Source organism: Onychomys torridus, chromosome 8, assembly GCF_903995425.1.
Source record: "Onychomys torridus chromosome 8, mOncTor1.1, whole genome shotgun sequence".
Lineage (NCBI taxonomy): Eukaryota > Metazoa > Chordata > Mammalia > Rodentia > Cricetidae > Onychomys > Onychomys torridus.
In genome coordinates, this window is record NC_050450.1 from 17,860,658 (window position 1) to 17,878,566 (window position 17,909).

Genomic DNA, 17,909 nt, shown 5'->3' on the forward strand with positions numbered 1-17,909 from the left:
GCACTGGAGTCACTTCCCCGCCCTCCCCCACCTACATTCAGCTAGCAAAGTTAACACACCCAGAACTCTAGCACTGCTCAGCAACCTACAACCAAACCCAAGCCTGTTCCTCTTGTATGGAAGGTCATCACCTAACTTCATGGCTCCAAACAGCAGCCAGAGGGATACTTTAAAAATGCTGGTGTTAATGGTGATCCCTTGTCTCAAAGTAGTCCAGTGTCTCACTGCACTCAGATTAGTACAGCCATGTCCATACACTGGGCTGAGATGGTCTATGATGGCCCTCTGCCTCCTGCCACTTAGCTACATTCACTCAGTGGCTCACCCCAGGGCCTCAGTAGTCTGCTATTGCAAGCATGCACCCTGCAGTCCTCACAGCTCTGCATACCGACACACTGACCTGTCATCTTCACAGCTGTGCCCCTAGCTCAGGGCTCAACAAGCTCCTAGTGCTCTAGAGCATCAAAGAACCAGAGACTCAACTCTGAGGCGGGAGACATCTGAGACCAGATGATTCTATGCTCACCCTATGGCCTTACCTGGCCTTCTCCCACATACAGGACAGCAATTTTGTGGGTGTCATAGGACGGGATCTGATCCAGGAGCTGCACTGACCGCTCGAAGGCCTGTAATCACAGAGCCTGTGAGTCCAGGGCAGAGACTACGCCGCCACCAGCCACCAACCCAGATCATACACCCATTCTCAGGATAACTGTCTACCCAAATAGAAGACAGCCTGCTGTCACTAGGGGCCAGACCCTCTTGTGACCCACCCTACAGTGGAGAGGGAAGGCAGGCCTACCTCATTGGGCAGCAGGATGGGCTTATTGGACTCATCACCAAAAAAGGGTGAATGGTAGAGCTGTAGAAACACAAAGCTGCAGAGAAAGCCTTGGTCAGGGCAGGGCCAGGACAGAGGCCCTGTCCCACCTGCAGAGTACCGGGACCTAAACTTTGGCCAAGAACCCACCCCCCTTATGGCTCCCACCAGCCACAGGGAAGACACAAGAATTTCCATGTATGCCTATTCTGCCTAGGCAGTGTCTGGACGCTCCAGCCAAGACGAAAATGTATCCCTCGGAGTTGGTGGCAATTTGGGATTTGTGCCCACCTAGGGTTGATGCCTGGTACTTTCTCAGCACTGGAGGCCGCAGCTCTGCTCTTGAAGGTATCCCTCTCCACCCTCTTGCCCCTTCGTGATGGGGCTGAATCGGAGATGGTATAGCCTCGGGGCCGGAGGGCACTAGGGGAGCGGGGAGAACTGGAAGGCAGGGGACCTTCAGGTGGGACTGTGGCACGGCCCTCTTCACCTGGGGCTGACCAGGTAGCCGCTTCCCCATCCAGGATCCCTGACTGGGACCGGGCCTTGGACTCGGGACTCAGCCGCCCAATGTCAGCCCCGTCTCCCAGGTCTCCAGGGATGTCCTGTAAAGTCTGTAACTCGGGGGATGAGCTAGACTTGCTCAGGGGGTGTGAGGGCTGGAAGGGGAGGCCCGCTCTAGGCCGAGCCCCCTCAGAGGTGGCCCGCTCGATGGGGATTCCCCCTGCTGCCAGCTCCTCCAAGTGCGACTTTCCTTCCTGGCTAGATGCTGAGGATGACTGCAGAGACAGTTTGGAAGAAGCACTGTCAGGAGGCACTCAAGCACCAGGCTCTTCTGGCTCCCCCTCCAACCCTCTGCCCATGCCTCCCTTTGCATTCTGGTCCCTTCTCCTGAGCAGAGAAGCCAGGAGCCCCCCAGACTGAAAAAGTCCTACAATAAAGGCCATTCAGATGGAGGGTGAGAGACCCAGATGGCCTGAGCAGAGGGACATGGAGGAAGAACTAGCCATTTCTTAGTCAAGGAGAGGAACTATCAAGGTCACAGCAAGTTAGTACAGAGTCTGGGATGGAGGCTATCACCTGTCCCATGCCTTCCCAAGGCACTCACCCTGCTGTAGGTGTCAGGACGCTGGCAGTGCCTGTCTGAACCTAATGCTGCCTCAAAATCCTCCAATTCGGGGGGCTCCCCTGGCACATGCACCTCTCCTGGACTTCCCTCCTCAAGAACCACGGCAGAGTCTGGGAGGACACAGACAGGGCTGCTTGCTGTGTGCTGGGCAGGGCTGGACGCTCATGTGGCCTCTGAACACCAGCTTCTTCCTGCCGAAGGGCAGCACCCTGCAGAGCTTTCCACCCTCTTCCTTTGGCTGCCACTGGAACAGGCTGGAGATGGACTCTGAAGGCCTGCGGAGCCCTGGCTCTAGTGCCTCCTACAGGCCAGTGGGCAGCAGCTCCGCCCACTCCTGCATCAGTAGTAAGGCATGGAGGAGAGCGGGCCACTCCAGGGCTCCAGCTTGGGAGGGTACAATTTCTGAAGCCAGCTCTGAGACTAAGGGAAAGGCCTAGTTTCTCCAGGACCTTGGATCTGAGGAAGAAGCTAGCAGGATGTCCCCATATGCAGACTTGCAACCCACTCTGAGGACAGAGGCTTCAAGTCAGGTACTTGAGGGAAGGAAGGGATGAAGTCCGCAAGTAGCACTTCCCAGGCCACCAGGGTGTGGGTAAGAAGCAGTCAAGGGTCAGTGCAGCCTGTGACACCCCCCCCCCCAGCTCCTGCCCACATTCCAGCAGCCATGTATACACTGCACTTCCAAAGCTGGCTCCTGTACACATGAGGGAATCTGCAGGGCAACTTTCAAGAGCCAGTGGCAAAGAGGTAGGGCCTTGTCACCAAGGTCCTGGGCCAGCTATGATGAAAGGGGGATGGACAAAACAATCAGATCATTAGTAGCTAGAAGAGGTCAGCTCTACCGAGCCTTAAGGCCAGGCTCAGACCCAATAGCTCAACCCACAGAGATCAAGGGGACCTACCCAACCTGTCAGCCAGAGGCCTCATACACCTCAGAAGCAGAGCTCAGCTCAGGACACAGGTCTAAAGATTCCCTTGGGCTAAGCACAGATGTCCTACACAGATGTCCTCATGTCAGCCAGGACCCTGCTCCCCAAGGGCGATGAGAGGCTCAGCCAGCCATGGAGGGGTAACCAGATGAGGGACGATGAGAACAGCGTCTATGAGGCAGAGTGGTGCTCTGCAGACCACATGGCTTCCTCACAGGGACGCGCCAATACCTGCCCAGGAAACGCTCCTGTGCAGCTGTCCTTGGCAGCTGGACTGGTACAGGGAGGAGAAAGAAGCCACTGCAAGGTAACCACGCGTGTAGCCTCGTCAGCAGCAGAGACTGCACAAGGCCGAGCAGAGAGGATGGGCACAGCCCCGGGCCTGGAGAGGAGAGAGGGGAGGGCCAGCGGCGGCCAGGGCCGGCACACGGGGCTCCCAGCTCTCCAAACAGCATGCACAGCCTTTGGGAGGTCAGTGCTGGTCACTGCTGACACATAGACGTCCTCAGCCTCCAAGTACCATCTATGACCACATATCCACGGGCCTAGCTGGGCAGGGTTGGCAAGCAGGCAGGCAGGCTCAGGCATCCCACCCCCGGCCCGGGGGATGCTCAGCTGCCCATAGTGCCTCCTCACCCAGAGCTATGCCCATCATGGAAGTGCTGGCAAAGGCTCCAGAGAGCTCCACCCAGACACTGCCAACTCCAGGAGCATCCTGGTGGTGGCAGCAGGTACCCGTCTCCAAGGAAGAGGGTTTAGGGACCTGAACACTAGACTAGTGTCTCCCCAAAAGACCTTGAAAATTGTGCGTGGGAAGCCTCAGTGGAGGGAACCACGCTGCCATCAGACAGGGCATCTGAGTCCAGCACTGCCCATGTTCCTGTGCTCACCTGTGTTAGATCGTGGGAGAGGAGGCGGCTTGGCTGTGCCAGCGGCTGGCACTGACAGAGACTTATACAGGGCTGTGTCCCGGTGCTCCTTGAAGCGCTCAGCAGCCATAAGAGCATTGGACAGCTCTTGCAGGGGCATGTTGTTGATGTCTGAGGAGAAGGGGCTGAGCGGGTTCTCCAAGCTCATCAGCCAGCTGGTGTTCCCTGGGGACAGGTAGTACCTCAAGCCTCAGGCCATACTTCTCCCAGCCACAGCCAGCTCCTAGCACCATCTCCAACAACCTATACCCATTCACACCCTCTGTTGCTCTAGATGAACACTACACTGAGGCCAGGCAGGCCAGGCTCAGATACACATGAGGGCAGAGGCTCCTGAGACAGCCTGGGAGCCCACAGCTATGTCCTTCTGTACCGCATCCCCACAGCACCTGTTCCGAGGCTGGGAGCTTTGTTAAGTCCTTCCTCATGACTGTCATACTGCTGCTGCAAGATGAACTCTAACCCGGGACCTCAGAAAGTGACTATGTGGAAATGGTAAAGAGTGAGATCACATGGGTGGGCCCCAAGCTAATGACTGGTGTCCACATAATAAAGGATTTGGGGCTCAACCATGAGGACAAGGAGAAAGGCAACCACTTGCAGGCTCAGGAGAGGCCTCAGAAGGAATCAGCCCTGCCCACATCTAGTCTCATCTTTTGGTCTCCACGCTGAGACTAAACATCTGTAGGGTGAGCTGCCCTGTTTGGTACTCTGCAAGTGCCTCAGGCACCGCCCACCTCTGAAGATCAGTCTGAGTGAATGCCTCAATACCCCAGTCCTGTTGCTCCGGGTCTTCAGCCTGGAGAAGGTCATGGACACTGTCTTAGGAACTCCAGTTTCCCTCCTTCCTCAGTACCTGTGGGCCTGCGGACCAAGATTTCAGCCCAGCCCTGGGTCAGCAAAGGCACATAGGCTGCCAGATTCGTCTTCTCTGCTTTTGGAAGCGGGGTTCCTGCAGAGGCCTTCTCAGGCTTTGCTGCTGGTGCAGTTTGTGATCCCAGAGAGGCAGGGCCACCTGAGGTATGGGGAGCCAGAGTGTCCAGGGCACCAACTCGAAGGCCGTGGCCCCCTAAAGACAAGGGGGTTGAGAACTAGTGACCACCATTTGCCCAGTACAAGTACTCAGCACAGAGCAGACCCTCAGGCATACAGTCCAGCCTGGAAGCACCTGGCCCATGCCCATGGAAGGCTGGAGCAGGCCAGTCCCAGACCCTGGTTCTGGCCCTTTAAGGTGGTGGCCTCTGGGCTGAGAGCAGCAAAAGAGACCCAAGGCTTGCCCACTGGACCACAGCTCTTTCAATCACAGCAGAAGCAGCTGTGAGTGAGCTGGGCTCCAGTCCCTTCAGCTGCAGGGGCCTTACTCCACTGATAAGCAGAGGTGCTATGCCTCTATACACAGACTGAGACAAGTATACCACAGGCATCATACCTAAGGGTCCTCAGGAAGTAGCCATTCATAAAGCCAGCCAGCAGCCCCTCAGCTCTGAGGCCTTCCGCACACTGGGCCAAAGTGAGAGGCAGCTGAGGACTAATGGGCATCTGCCAGGACTAATGGGCATCTGCCAGGTCCTGGCCAGGTAGAAACTCACCTGACATGGAGCGGACCCGGTCCCGGGCCCCACGGGACACCTGCTGCCCAGCCTGGGACTCCAGTTTGGCTGGTGCTTCCTTTGTCTGCCTCACATGTACAGCAGGATCAGAGCTAAGGCTGTAAGTGCCCAAACACAGAGTCAGCCATGGTCCCCAGGGTTTCCAGGACCACAGTGTACACAGAAGGAGAGGACAGTCACCTTGGCTCTGGGCCACCCTGCAGCTCCGAGTCCAGGCCCAGCAGGGACCGAGTGCCAGTTCCCACACTGGTTGTCACAGTGACAAGCTTATTTCCAACCAGCCAGGTCTTGGTCCTGCCTCCTGCCAGGAGGAACTCCCCCACAGGGGACCTAGACGGATAAAAGTGTCACCTCCTTTGCAAGGGCAGGGTCAAAGGGAACTCCAGGCAGTGAATCTCAGCTCTTGAAGGCTAGCAGGGCCTCAGGAGCCTGGAGCAGCTGCCCTCCCACCTTCAGTGCCCCGTCCTGTAGTACTCACACACCTCTTGGGGACCGCGGTGAAGTTGGAGAACACATATCGGGCCATCATGTCCAGACATGTTTCTGTGAGTTCCAAGTGGAGATTCTTCAAGTTGTCATCAGCCTGGGCCATAGAGTTCTCATCCGCAGACCCCAGGCTAGCGCTGGTGAGGGATGTCTGTATTCTGCTAGAGGAAGAAACCATACCTGGGTCAGGGTCAGGACTAAGAGGAGAACCATGCTGAGTCACCTACCACCAGGAGCCAAAGCTCAATGCATGCACGGCTAAGATGGCCTTGCTCAGAAAGCCCACCAGGCCCAGGGTGCGGCAGCCAGTGGAGCTACAACCCCACAAGCCATGTGGACCATGTCTTCCCAGAGAGGAAGGGGGATAGGTGCCTCACAGCAAAGCCCCTCTGGTTGGAGCAGGGCTGAGAGACTCTCGAGATGGAAAACCCTCTACCCAAAGCACACAGGATTTCGCCATGGCTGCAGCACACAGCTTAGTCATGCAGACTTCGAGAACACAGGAGGACAGAGCAAGATTGCATTCTGCCCACAGGGCCACTTCCTGTCACAGACGGAGCGTGGCTGGGCTTTGTGGATAGCCTGGGCTAAGTGAACTGGGATGACTGCTCAAGTTCCACTCACGCCCCAAGGACCAGAGGAAGGCCTTTTGTAGGTTTGGTTCTGATGTGAGTACCATAGCTCTTTAGTCACATTTTACTTCTAAGGAATCTGCCAGGAAAAAAAGAGTTGAGAGGAAGGTTCTACTGAGCACCTCACTGTCCCCAGCTACCAGAAGCCACACTGAGGTTGGTGCCCAAGGCAGGCACTAGCAAGGAACTAGATCTCAGGGTGGGAGAAGCCACATCCACGAAGGCTCGAAGGTCAGGAAAGCTGCCCATCACTAGTTAGACAAAACTCACAGGAAGATGCTAGCACCTAACCTTGGCCCAGCCTCCCCTCCTAGGCTGGCCTCTACCCCAGATCCCTACACAGAAGCCTCTAATTCCCCTTAGCATGAACCCTCGAGAAGAAACCTGTCCTACAGGATGTGATGTCAAACTTAGGAGAGTGTGTGTCTGCCGGCTTTGCACAGAGCAGCGTGGCTTTACAAAGCTCTTGCCCTTGCCGCCTTCGAGGTCCTTGCAGCCTGCGGGGCTGACACTAGCCTCCCAGTGTTCAGAGCAGCCCTAGCAAGGGCTCGGATGGTGACCTGAGGCGGCTGCGGCCAACTGTGCTAGGACACGACATGGACAGAATGCAACCTTCCCTCCCCCTTCGCCACCAGGCTCTTTGAGGCTGGGACCAGGTTGTCCTCCAGCTCTGGTCAGGGAGAGCCGCCAGCAGGCGAGGAGGTCATGCATGCAGCCCCATGCACCACCACCCGGGTGCTCACGGGGCCAAGCTCCAGGGTCTGTGCCCCCCGCCCAACACAGCCCCACTACCTGCGGACCACATGTTCAGACACACTGATGCTGCGGCACCGGAAGGCCTCGGCTGCACAGCTCTCTTTGAATTCTTTCACAGGTGGAGAGTTATTCAGGCCTTGTTTGGGGGCTCTGGCTATCCTCAAACTACCGGGCGAGGAAGGAAGCCCCAAGCCCCAGAGAGCCCAGCTCCCGGGAATGGGAGAACAAGCCATTGGAGGGGTGAGGAGGAAAGGTCCCAGGCCACAGGGTCAAGATGGAGAGGTCCCGAGGGTGAGATGAACAAAAGAACCATGCCAAAGGACAGTGAGCAGGGGAGGAAACAGAAAACAAAAATGCATAAAAATACAGCTTGTAAATGTGACTGAGAAAATGTAAGGTTTCACGCATGATACCAAAACAAAAGACATTAGTGCAAATTAAATGTATGTGGATCGCCCCACACGGCAGATTCCAGGCTATGCTGACCAGACAGACATCCCTGCCTACCCCACAGAGAGACCTTGGAGGCCAGGCCCTGGAACTCACTGTGGAAAGAGGCTAGTTCTCAACACCGGGCCCAAGAGCCCCTCAGAGGAGAGGCTCTGGCCAAAGACGGCCCAACTGACAATCTTCAGCCCCAGCCATGGGGCTCGGGCAGAGGCTGCACTGGAAAGTGCCGTATCCCACCCAGGGAGAGCTGAAACGGCCCGCAGGAAGCGGGGCAGGCAGGGCAGCGGGGCAATGAGGAGCGAAGGAGAGCATGAGGGCCTGCACAGCTCTGCTCTCAGGCTTGGCACAAGCGGTTGTGATGGTGAGGAGCGTGTCCCTGATGAGCAAGCTCTGAGGAGGAGGGGCGGCTCTGGCTGAAAGCTGGGCTAACCAGAGGCCATGGGCCCAAGGAGCAGATGTCTCTGGGTTCTCCCTGGCCAGGCCCAAGTCACAGCCGCCATGATGCATGCTTTTACTCCTCCTCCAGCGCAGTGAGAACCAGCCCTGTACATCCTGGTCTCCAACCCAGCAACATGTGACCCAGGCCAGAGAAGCCAGGATGTTGGCACATGGGCTCCACAGGGCTACAGGCTATAAGCCAGCCGAGCAAATGGGAGGTACCAGCAACCTTTGCAGGTCCTGCCCAAGGGGCTCTCAGGCCCAGGTCACCATGCATGGTGACACCTCCTCATTCCTGGTCCTATGTTCAGGTCACTAATCAGAAGTCGCAGCATAGGTTCCCACCCACTTGATACCAGGCACGGTCCCAGCAGACCCCGAACCTTTTAGGCCTCTCATTGAGACTGGTGCTCCGAGCTCGGAAACTGTCCTTCTCAGGTGTATCATCAAAAGACAGGAGGACATTGGAACGCAGGCCCTGGAGTGGGGGTGGAGACATGAGCTATGAGGGGCCCATGATAAAGCCAACCAGAAGTTCTCTCCCTATGCCTACCTCAGGTTGAATCCAGTTAGCCAGCTCAGCAGAGCCAGCTCCTGGGTACCACAGAGCCTCAACCAGTTCCCACCTCCATCCCTGGCCCTGTTCATTGCCTATGCCCCGCTCCATCCATGGCCTCTCGGCTAACCTTAGTGATATAAGGGACAAAATCCTTCCGGAAGGGCAGTCGGCATCTAATGAACCACATCGCTATGACATGATGGGCCAGACACACGATGTACTGATTGAACCTGGGGTGAGAAAGCACAGCATTAGTCTGCCTCCTGACGTCAGTGGGAAAGCATCACTGGGCTCAAATCTCAGAACCGAAGTGCTAGGGCATCGGGAGACTCCTGAGCTTGCAGCCCAGACTGACTTTCTGGACCACGGCTGAGCAGGGGGACCCAGGGCAGCCAGACTTACTTGGAGGGGTTGGTGTATGGCAGGGAGATGGCAAACACACTTGCATATTGCTCTGCAGCGAAGTTTCTGTAGAGGTGGGGCAGTCTGGCCAGAGCTGTGACACAAGGACACCCATCAGAGGAGCCCAGGCCAGCCAGGAAGGACCGCAGCTGCAGTGGCTGGTACCAGCATCCTGCACTTTATTTCTAAACGTCAGGGCAACTATCCACAGCCACCTAAACAGAACCTTCCAGACCCGGGGACAGCAAGCTGTGGTTCCTAGACCAAAGCTAGCCCATGGCCTACAGCTCTACACTCCATGAGCTGCAAACAGTCTGAACATTTTATGGGGTAGTAAGCACAACAAAGCTTATGTGTCCCCTGAAGTATCAACTCTCCACTCTGGCCTTCCCACCAAGTGCTGTCTCCTATCTCAAGATCTAAGGCTGATGCTCCAGATGCACAAGGAGGTAGGAAAAAAGGGCCAGTACAATACCCTGAAATTCTGGAGGTTCTGACAAGGGGGCACAAAACAGTAACATTGGCAAAATCCAAATGTCTGAGGGCAGAAAAGAGGTTAAAAAGGAACCAGTCTGGGCATGGGGCAGAGTCTGAGGATGACAGGCTGCGTATAAGCAGAAAGAAAAGGAATGGCCTGTCCCAGACCACACAGCAGAGCACCTGGGAAGCTAACAGGAAGGCCAAGACCCTGAGGCAGCAGAGGCACCAAGACCTGGGTTCCCCAGGGAGGCCGACCTGTGTGCACTCACGAGGGCTGGAGAAGTCACCGGGTGTCGTTCATAGGCACAGGCTGGAATTCAAGTGTCCACCCACACAGCGGCCCACAGACACATATGCACAGGTGTACACTGGCAGAAGCACATGCACATGCACAGGTGTACACTGGCGGAAGCACACACACATGCACAGGTGTACACTGGCGGAAGCACACACATATGCACAGGTGTACACTGGCGGAAGCACACACATATGTACAGGTGTACACTGGCAGAAGCACACACTCACTGGACAGGAACTCCAGGAGGGGGACGGCCATACTGGCCGTGGCGGAAATGTGCGTCAGCTTCACTACCAGGACAGGTAGTGCCTTGATGATGATGTCGGGCATCTCTACACTGCAGATGGCCAAGGCCACCACACACTGGCTGGCACAACGGTAGATGAGGCCTTGCTCCAGGCAGTAAACCATCTCACGCTGACGGAAGCAAGATGTGAGATACAATGAGTCTATCTGCCACCAACTGTCATGGTATTCCTAACCCCTGCCCGGGAGGGCCAGGCTGCTCAAGTATACCGGGTACTTCCCCTAACCCCTGCCCGGGAGGGCCAGGCTGCTCAAGTATACCGGGTACTTCCCCTAACCCCTGCCCGGGAGGGCCAGGCTGCTCAAGTATACTGGGTACTTCCCCTAACCCCTGCCCGGGAGGGCCAGGCTGCTCAGGTATACCCGGTACTTCTCCTAACCCCTGCCCGGGAGGGCCAGGCTGCTCTATACCGGGTACTTCCCCTAACCCCTGCCCGGGAGGGCCAGGCTGCTCAGGTATACCCGGTACTTCTCCTAACCCCTGCCCGGGAGGGCCAGGCTGCTCAGGTATACCCGGTACTTCTCCTAACCCCTGCCCGGGAGGGCCAGGCTGCTCAGGTATACCCGGTACTTCTCCTAACCCCTGCCCGGGAGGGCCAGGCTGCTCAGGTATACCCGGTACTTCTCCTAACCCCTGCCCGGGAGGGCCAGGCTGCTCAGGTATACCCGGTACTTCTCCTAACCCCTGCCCGGGAGGGCCAGGCTGCTCAGGTACTACCGGTACTTCTCCTAACCCTGCCCGGGAGGGCCAGGCTGCTCAGGTATACCAGGTACTTCTCCTAACCCCTGCCCGGGAGGGCCAGGCTGCTCAGGTATACCCGGTACTTCTCCTAACCCCTGCCCAGGAGGGCCAGGCTGCTCAGGTATACTGGGTACTTCTCCTAACCCCTGCCCGGGAGGGCCAGGCTGCTCAGGTATACCGGGTACTTCTCCTAACCCCTGCCCGGGAGGGCCAGGCTGCTCAGGTATACCGGGTACTTCTCCTAACCTCTGCCCAGGAGGGCCAGGCTGCTCAGGTATACTAGTACCCCCAGGTCTTATTTCCTTCTTTTGCCTGCTTTGAGATGATTCTTGGAGGAGAGTGGGAACACATCTTAGAAATGCCCCTTAGTGCCTAAGTGAGCCCATCCTCACAGATGGTACCCACCCTATGGCCAATAGGATGAAACCACATTCCAGGGGTCACACTCCCATCATTCTGGCCTCCCAAAGGACTGGCCTTGAGGAGAAGCACCAACTGAATAACAAGTACCTCCTGGTTGGTGTCCTCTATGAAGACAACAGCAGAATGGCAGCTCAGGCCGCACACTGGGCTCAATGCCCCAGAATATTTCTGCTTCCTGAAGCTAACCCTCAGAAACATTTTAGATTCAGAGAGCCTCCATGACCTTCTGACCCAGCTTAGACGGTTGCCCTTTGGCATAATGCCAGTGGGGGTTATGGAACACACCCCACGCACAGGGCCATCCCTTCAGGCCGGGCCTGTGGATGAAGTTGCAGCATCAACTGTGCTGCAGTCGGGAACCTGGGCTGGGGAAAGACAGGCCTGACTGAGCCCCTCTCTGGGCTGCCAGCACTGTGAGCAGGCTCCTGACCTCACCAGTAGCTCCATTCTGTCATGGAGACAGAGTAGAATCTAGGGGACATACAGCGGGACAGTACGGGATGACAGGAAATGAGCACCACTGTGACTCTGACAGAAAGGTGACATCCACAAGTCCTGACCAACCTACCACACTTCTTAAAACTGGTCTGGTCAGCTGTCCCCAAACCTAGCAGAAAGAGCTTAAGGAGGGGGGGCCCTGCCAGGGGGTGGGGGGCAATGGGTACAGCCAAGGGCCATATCAAAGCCCAGAGCTTATACAAACTTACAAGTTCTGTGCCTGGGATTCGGCTGCCCTCAGTCCCTAGAACAAAGCCAGCTGACCTCACCCTGGCCCAGCAGCCAGCTTAGAATGCCCTTTGTCCCACTGTCCCCTCCCCAGCTCTCACCTGTTTGGTCTTGTCCAAATAGTTGTGGTAAGATATTAACGCTGTTAGTACGGGAACCACAGCCAAGTGCAGATCTGTTCTCGAGAAGCCTTCTGGGGTTCCTCGGAGCCGCTCAAGGGTCTTTGGATCTGAAAGCTACCGTATAAAACACAGTCCTGAAACCTCTGCTCCACAGCAATATTCCTCAGGCCAGGGGGTGCGAGGGAAGCCCAGTAGGTCCCCTACTTCCTTCCTGGCACAGATCTCTCTGAGAAAACTCTCAACTTGTGACAGCGCAGCAGGAACAGGTGTTCTAGAAGAGCAGAGACTCGGGGCATATAGACTCAGTAACAGGTCCTTCATCAGGGACCTCCAATGCACATATTTGGAATGTGGTGAGATGTGATCCTTAGGACATTTTTTTAAAAGATTAATTAATTAATTAATTTATTTATTTATTTATTTATTTATTTATTTATTATGTATACAGAAGAGGGCACCAGATCTCATTACAGATGGTTGTGAGCCACCATGTGGTTGCTGGGAATTGAACTCAGGACCTCTGGAAGAGCAGTCAGTGCTCTTAACCTCTGAGCCATCTCTCCAGCCCTCCTTAGGGCATTTTTGGCATTATAGCCTCTGTTGGCCCCAGGAGCATGGTCTGGAGCCAAGGCTCATTCTGAAAGACAGACTCCGCGCCGGGTAGTGGCAGGCATCTGTGAGGAACATCCTCTGTTTGGGAGGAGAAAGCCTGGATTATAGCCTATTACAAAGGCCCACCCCAAACGACATAAGAGGAGCAGGCAAAAGCATACTGGAGGCTGCAGTGGGCATTACCATGGAGCAGAGGGCAGCAGACAGCTGGTCGACATTGCAGGGGGAGGTGAAAATGAGGACTTTGTAGCGCAGGGACTCAGGCAGCTTGCTGAGCACCAGCTTCAGCACCTTCCAATCTGTCTCCTAGGAGAGGAGATGGTTAAGGGAGCAAGCTCACTAGACCTTGGCGACAGAAGGCCCCATCAGTACTTGAGCTGTGTGCTGGTACAAGGCTTCTGCATTTCTGCTCCCTTGCCCACAGGGTATTTATTAAACATTGATCTGTGTCTAGTAGCCACTTCTCAGAGAGTGGGACAATGGACAGTACCTTGGACAGTGGTGGCCACCCTCCAGAGGCCAGGCCGAGTGGAGACCCAGCAGAGAGCAGTGCCTCCTCCATCTTAGTAGTTTAGGGCTTCCGCAGGCCTGGCCCTGCCTCCCTCACCTGCCCAGTGATGGCACAGTAACTGCCTGCCTCTGCACTGGACTGAGAGTTCCCACCCCTGGACGTCTGCACCAGCTAAGCTTCTACAACACAGACACTATGGCAGAAGAAAAGCAGAATTATGGCTGAGAGTGGAAGAGAGTACACAACAATCCATAGGCCAAGATTGCTGCAGAGCCAGTGTGTCAGCCTAAGGTCATAGCTGCAGAAAAGACATGAGTCATGGCTCTGACTTCTGCCTATCCATGAAGGAAGCCTGGTCCCAGAGCCAAATCCTAAGCAGTCTTGAACCCTCCACTCTGTGACAGGAGGCCGTGATACTCCTAGAAAACAATCCGCCAGCATCTCCAGGGATTCTGGGCCTTCCAGTCCCTCCAGGGCCCCCCACTCTCTCTTCCACCCCTCCAGGGCCCCCCACTCTCTCTCTGCCTTGGTCTCTTACCTGCCATCTTTAGCACCTCTCACTGCACAAAACCATACTACCGGCTTCCAGGGTCTGCTGACTCGTCTCTAGAACCTTCTCTGCTTTTCAGGCCTGACCTCAGCTTACCTGGTAGATGTCCCTGAGGCACGACTGTACTCACTCTAATACTACACTGACCTCTTGTGCCCTCCCAATGAGGAGCATGTTCATCTAGGGTTACTGTTATCTGGCTACATATCTGAGTCCTGTTGTAAAACTCACACAAGGGTAAATTTTGATTTATTTCAAGAATTTTGTACCCTCAGGGCAGGGGCAGCTCATTCTGTCCTAACAGAGCCTGAGGAATGGGCCCACCTCACCTGTTTCAAACACTGTAGCAAGACACGGAAGAGCAGGGAGTAGGGAAGGTGGCCGAGCCGTAGAGCAGGGCCCATAGGCACAGGGCTGGGTGGCCCAGTTGGAGGTGAAAGGGGCCCACTGGCCTTCTTCTCAGAGGCCCTCTCCAGTTCCCTGTGGAAGCAGGTGGGACACGCAACTGAGCCCGTACCACAAGTTAGAATAGGCAGGATCCCTCCTGACCCAGCTTGATAACAGCATCCCTTCTGGACAGTTCCTCCTACTTAAGACTAAGTGGGGCAGAGAATCCCGAGCTTCATCTAATGAACAGTCCACCCCTAGAGCACGAGAGAGGTACTGGCACACATACATGCAGTCACAGACACAGTAAGGGCTGAATCTCACGACCCCATCCTTGTTGGGCAGGCCCAGTCGGTGCAGCGAATCAGCCCGCAGCAGCAGCAGGAAGTCAAAAGCCTGCCAGGGAAGCAAATGGTATCAATCAAAACAGCGGCCCGACTCCAGGGCAGGCAGAGAAATCCTAACCACTCAGCCTCTAAAGAAACTGAAGCCTGAAACTCTAAGCTGGCGTCCTACAGAAGACGACTTTTTTCCTGGTAGCTATCTGGTTCCCCACAACACCATACAGCCACCAACACCAAACTGCAAATCATTCTCAGAGCCCCATCACTTCGCTACAGTGACCAACTAGTCTGGGATCCTTAAAGAACAGGCTACACGCTGAGCTTGGGAGTCCTCAGGGCTTTCTTCTTAGTGACCTCTAATTGGAGGCATCAATATGGCAAGCTGTCAGCAGCTGTCAGGCCTTGCCCAGCCCTCCCCTCCCTTCTCTTTACTAGCCCTACCCACGGGAGCCCATGCTACGGGATACTGGGAGATTCTTTAGCATCAGGAGCCCTGGAACTATATGCCAACCCTAGAAACCAATGTGCCCCTGTCCTGGACAACTGTGTGACTTCAGCATGACAAGCCACAAGGTACAAGAAGAACAGGCCAAGGAAAGGCAGTAGGTCCTTGGCAAAACAGATGCAGCAGATGCTAAGGAGAAAAGTGCCTTGAACAGGACCCTCCCTAGGCCACCTACTGTCTCTCTAGACTGCTGTAATACGTCTGCCAAGCCTAAGGCAGCATGATGGGTCCCCCAAGAACTGGTCCCCCGCCTGGCAGTCTCACCTGTAGCCGGATGCTGCTGGCAATGGGCAGGGAGTAGCCATGCTTGTAATGGAGCTGAATGTGGCTAATGAGTGTCTCATACACCCGAGTGGCATGGCTGGCAGGTAAAGTGTATAGCTTGGTCTGCAGAGAAAGAGTGACCAATCCTATGAGAGCAGCCAGGGAGATGGCACCTCTGATTCAGGGGAGAGGAAACAGCATCACTTCTCCAAACACTCTGCAGCAGCCTCTGCCATGTTGTCCTCTGACCCTGTGCCCATCTCATCAGCAGGGCATGGGGTAGCAAATCAGGAAACACATCCAATGAGTCCTGGACAGTAGTGCCTGACCATGTGCACATTCCTCATATGCCGTAAAGGGGTTTTCAGTCCTCCAAGACTAAGCAAAGTCAACAAGGAGAGCCTGGCTGGGGGAAATACACTACAAGTGCCATTATCCCACTGAAAGGGCCTCTCAGACCATCCCAACAAGGCCCTGGCACTCCCACTGGGAGCGCAGCCCCTCAACCACATACCATCCCTCCTTGGCAGGAGACAGGCAATCCCAGGAGAAAGGCCTTGATGCTGCCAGTAGCTCTGGGGAACCCCAGGGGCCTTCACAGTCTCTGAGCCTTGGAGGTGAGCAGTGGGCACAGATAAACTCATCACTGTTTTGGGTTGTTGTTTGGTTGGTTGGCTTTGATTTGGGTTTTGGTTGTTTGCTTTTTCCTGGCTTGCCTGGAATTCTGTGTTCACTGGCCTTGAACTCATAGAGATCCACCCGTCTCTTCCTCCAGAGTGCCGGGACTGAAGGTGTGTACCAACTCAACTCTCTTCTTTTAAAGACAACTGATACAGCTATTTTCCCTAGTCTCAGAACACACCATCCAAAGTCCTGCCTAGATGACTTGAGGGGACAAATCTTTTTTTCAAGACAGGGTTTCTCTGTATAGCCCTGGCTGTCTTGAAACTCACATAGAAACCCTGTCTCTCTAAATAGATAGATAGATAGATAGATAGATAGATAGACAGACAGATAAATAAATAAAAATAAAATAAAATAAAAGGTGGAGAGTTGGCTTTGTAGCTAAAGGCATTGCTAACAAGCCTGATGACCTGAGTGTGACCCCTGTAATACAGAGCCAAAGGAGAAAATCAACTCCCATACAAGGCGTCTGTCCTTGGCCAGGCGGCGGTGGCGCATGCCTTTAATCCCAGCACTCGGAGGCAGAGCCAGGCAGATCTCTGTGAGTTCAAGGCCAGCCTGGTCTACAGAGCGAGACCCAGGAAAGGCGCAAAGCTACACAGAGAGACCTTGTCTCGAAAAACAAAGTAACAAAAGAAGTGGAGCTGTGGAGATGGAGTGGGAAAGTATGAGCTCCATAAACACAGGGACCGACGGGCCTTTGGATCCCAGAACCCACACAGCAGGCTGTGGCAGCACACACCTGTACTCCAGAGCTCCTGTGAGGAGACTGCGGCAGCTAACCGGGAGCAGTCAGTGGCGAACAACAAGAGACTGTCAGATAAGGTGGACACCGGGGACTGTCACCTCAAGCTGCTCTCTAACCTCCAAGTGCACATTGTGGCATGATGTGTCTACACACAGACGAACACACTAAAAAACAACACCAAGCCAAACCAAATCAAACCCAACCTGTAACAGCTCCTCACATGTGTATTATGTTGATGCAGCCTCTCATTCTATAGCCTTGAGGACATATTTGTAACCAAGGAGTTCTTCATTGTAAACGAAAGGAATTATATGAAATGTGAAGTGATCCCAAAATGGAAACAGCTGTAGTACAAGCATGGGCTTTCTCTACACAGCAGCTGTGGCGGGAACAAGGAGTGGAGGAGTACAGAGGTAGCTCTGGGCAGCACAGACTAAACAGCTGTGAACAGCGAAGGGCTTACTGCACACTGCAGGCCTCTCATGCCTTGATCACATCGTCATATTGCTAACCCTGTCAGACCTGGGTCTTCCAGGAGATACACCTCTTTAGAGAAGTTTCCAGCAAGAGTGCACAAAAACTGGTCTTCTCTCCCTTCCAGAGCACCCACCTGCAAGATGACCAGGAGCCCCAGGACTGCAGTCTTCACATCTTCCAGGGAGGCCGAGTACACTGCCACGTCCCTTTCTTCCAGATCCAGGGGTAGAGAAAGAGAGCGTGCCATCACCTTCCAAGAGAACACCACATAGGTTCCAAAATCAGGGTTCCCAGGTGATTACCCACAGATCTAACTCTACCAAAAATCCCTTCTCTTGTACTTATCAGAAGGGCAGATACACTTTTACACAGTGACTGTTCACAAACTACATTTCAAAACTCAAAGCAAAGTGACTATGCCAGCAGGAGGAGGGCCACAGCCCTGTATCCCGTCCCTATGCTATTCTTCAGCTGTCCAGCCCTGATCCCTGAGAATGACAAAATGCTCCTTTGCAAGGTGCTGTAGGCAGGAGACTGGCCAAGCAGCAAGGTGGCTCAGCACGGCCCCTTGACATCACACATCTCTGCTG

General features: G+C 55.0%; 1 protein-coding gene across 13 annotated transcripts in view; it reads right to left on the reverse strand.

Annotated features, from left to right (window-relative positions):
• Positions 1–17,909, reverse strand: part of Tsc2 (TSC complex subunit 2) — a 34,795-nt gene that overhangs the window by 2,367 nt on the left and 14,519 nt on the right. For 4 of the 13 annotated variants that reach the window (XM_036197078.1, XM_036197080.1, XM_036197087.1 and 1 more), the window contains exons 16-36: positions 17,453–17,569; positions 15,411–15,533; positions 14,587–14,693; positions 14,240–14,390; positions 13,033–13,155; positions 12,217–12,351; positions 10,146–10,335; positions 9,141–9,234; positions 8,866–8,968; positions 8,563–8,657; positions 7,328–7,456; positions 5,900–6,064; positions 5,598–5,747; positions 5,397–5,515; positions 4,664–4,876; positions 3,769–3,972; positions 3,110–3,178; positions 1,929–2,059; positions 1,112–1,599; positions 803–878; positions 540–626 (exon numbers count right to left, since the gene is read on the reverse strand). In XM_036197078.1, the coding sequence (XP_036052971.1) occupies positions 540–626; positions 803–878; positions 1,112–1,599; positions 1,929–2,059; positions 3,110–3,178; positions 3,769–3,972; positions 4,664–4,876; positions 5,397–5,515; positions 5,598–5,747; positions 5,900–6,064; positions 7,328–7,456; positions 8,563–8,657; positions 8,866–8,968; positions 9,141–9,234; positions 10,146–10,335; positions 12,217–12,351; positions 13,033–13,155; positions 14,240–14,390; positions 14,587–14,693; positions 15,411–15,533; positions 17,453–17,569 (3,069 nt within the window). The remainder of the gene's footprint in view (positions 1–539; positions 627–802; positions 879–1,111; positions 1,600–1,928; positions 2,060–3,109; positions 3,179–3,768; positions 3,973–4,663; positions 4,877–5,396; positions 5,516–5,597; positions 5,748–5,899; positions 6,065–7,327; positions 7,457–8,562; positions 8,658–8,865; positions 8,969–9,140; positions 9,235–10,145; positions 10,336–12,216; positions 12,352–13,032; positions 13,156–14,239; positions 14,391–14,586; positions 14,694–15,410; positions 15,534–17,452; positions 17,570–17,909) is intronic. The other 9 variants (XM_036197086.1, XM_036197084.1, XM_036197085.1 and 6 more) reach the window with 6 other exon arrangements.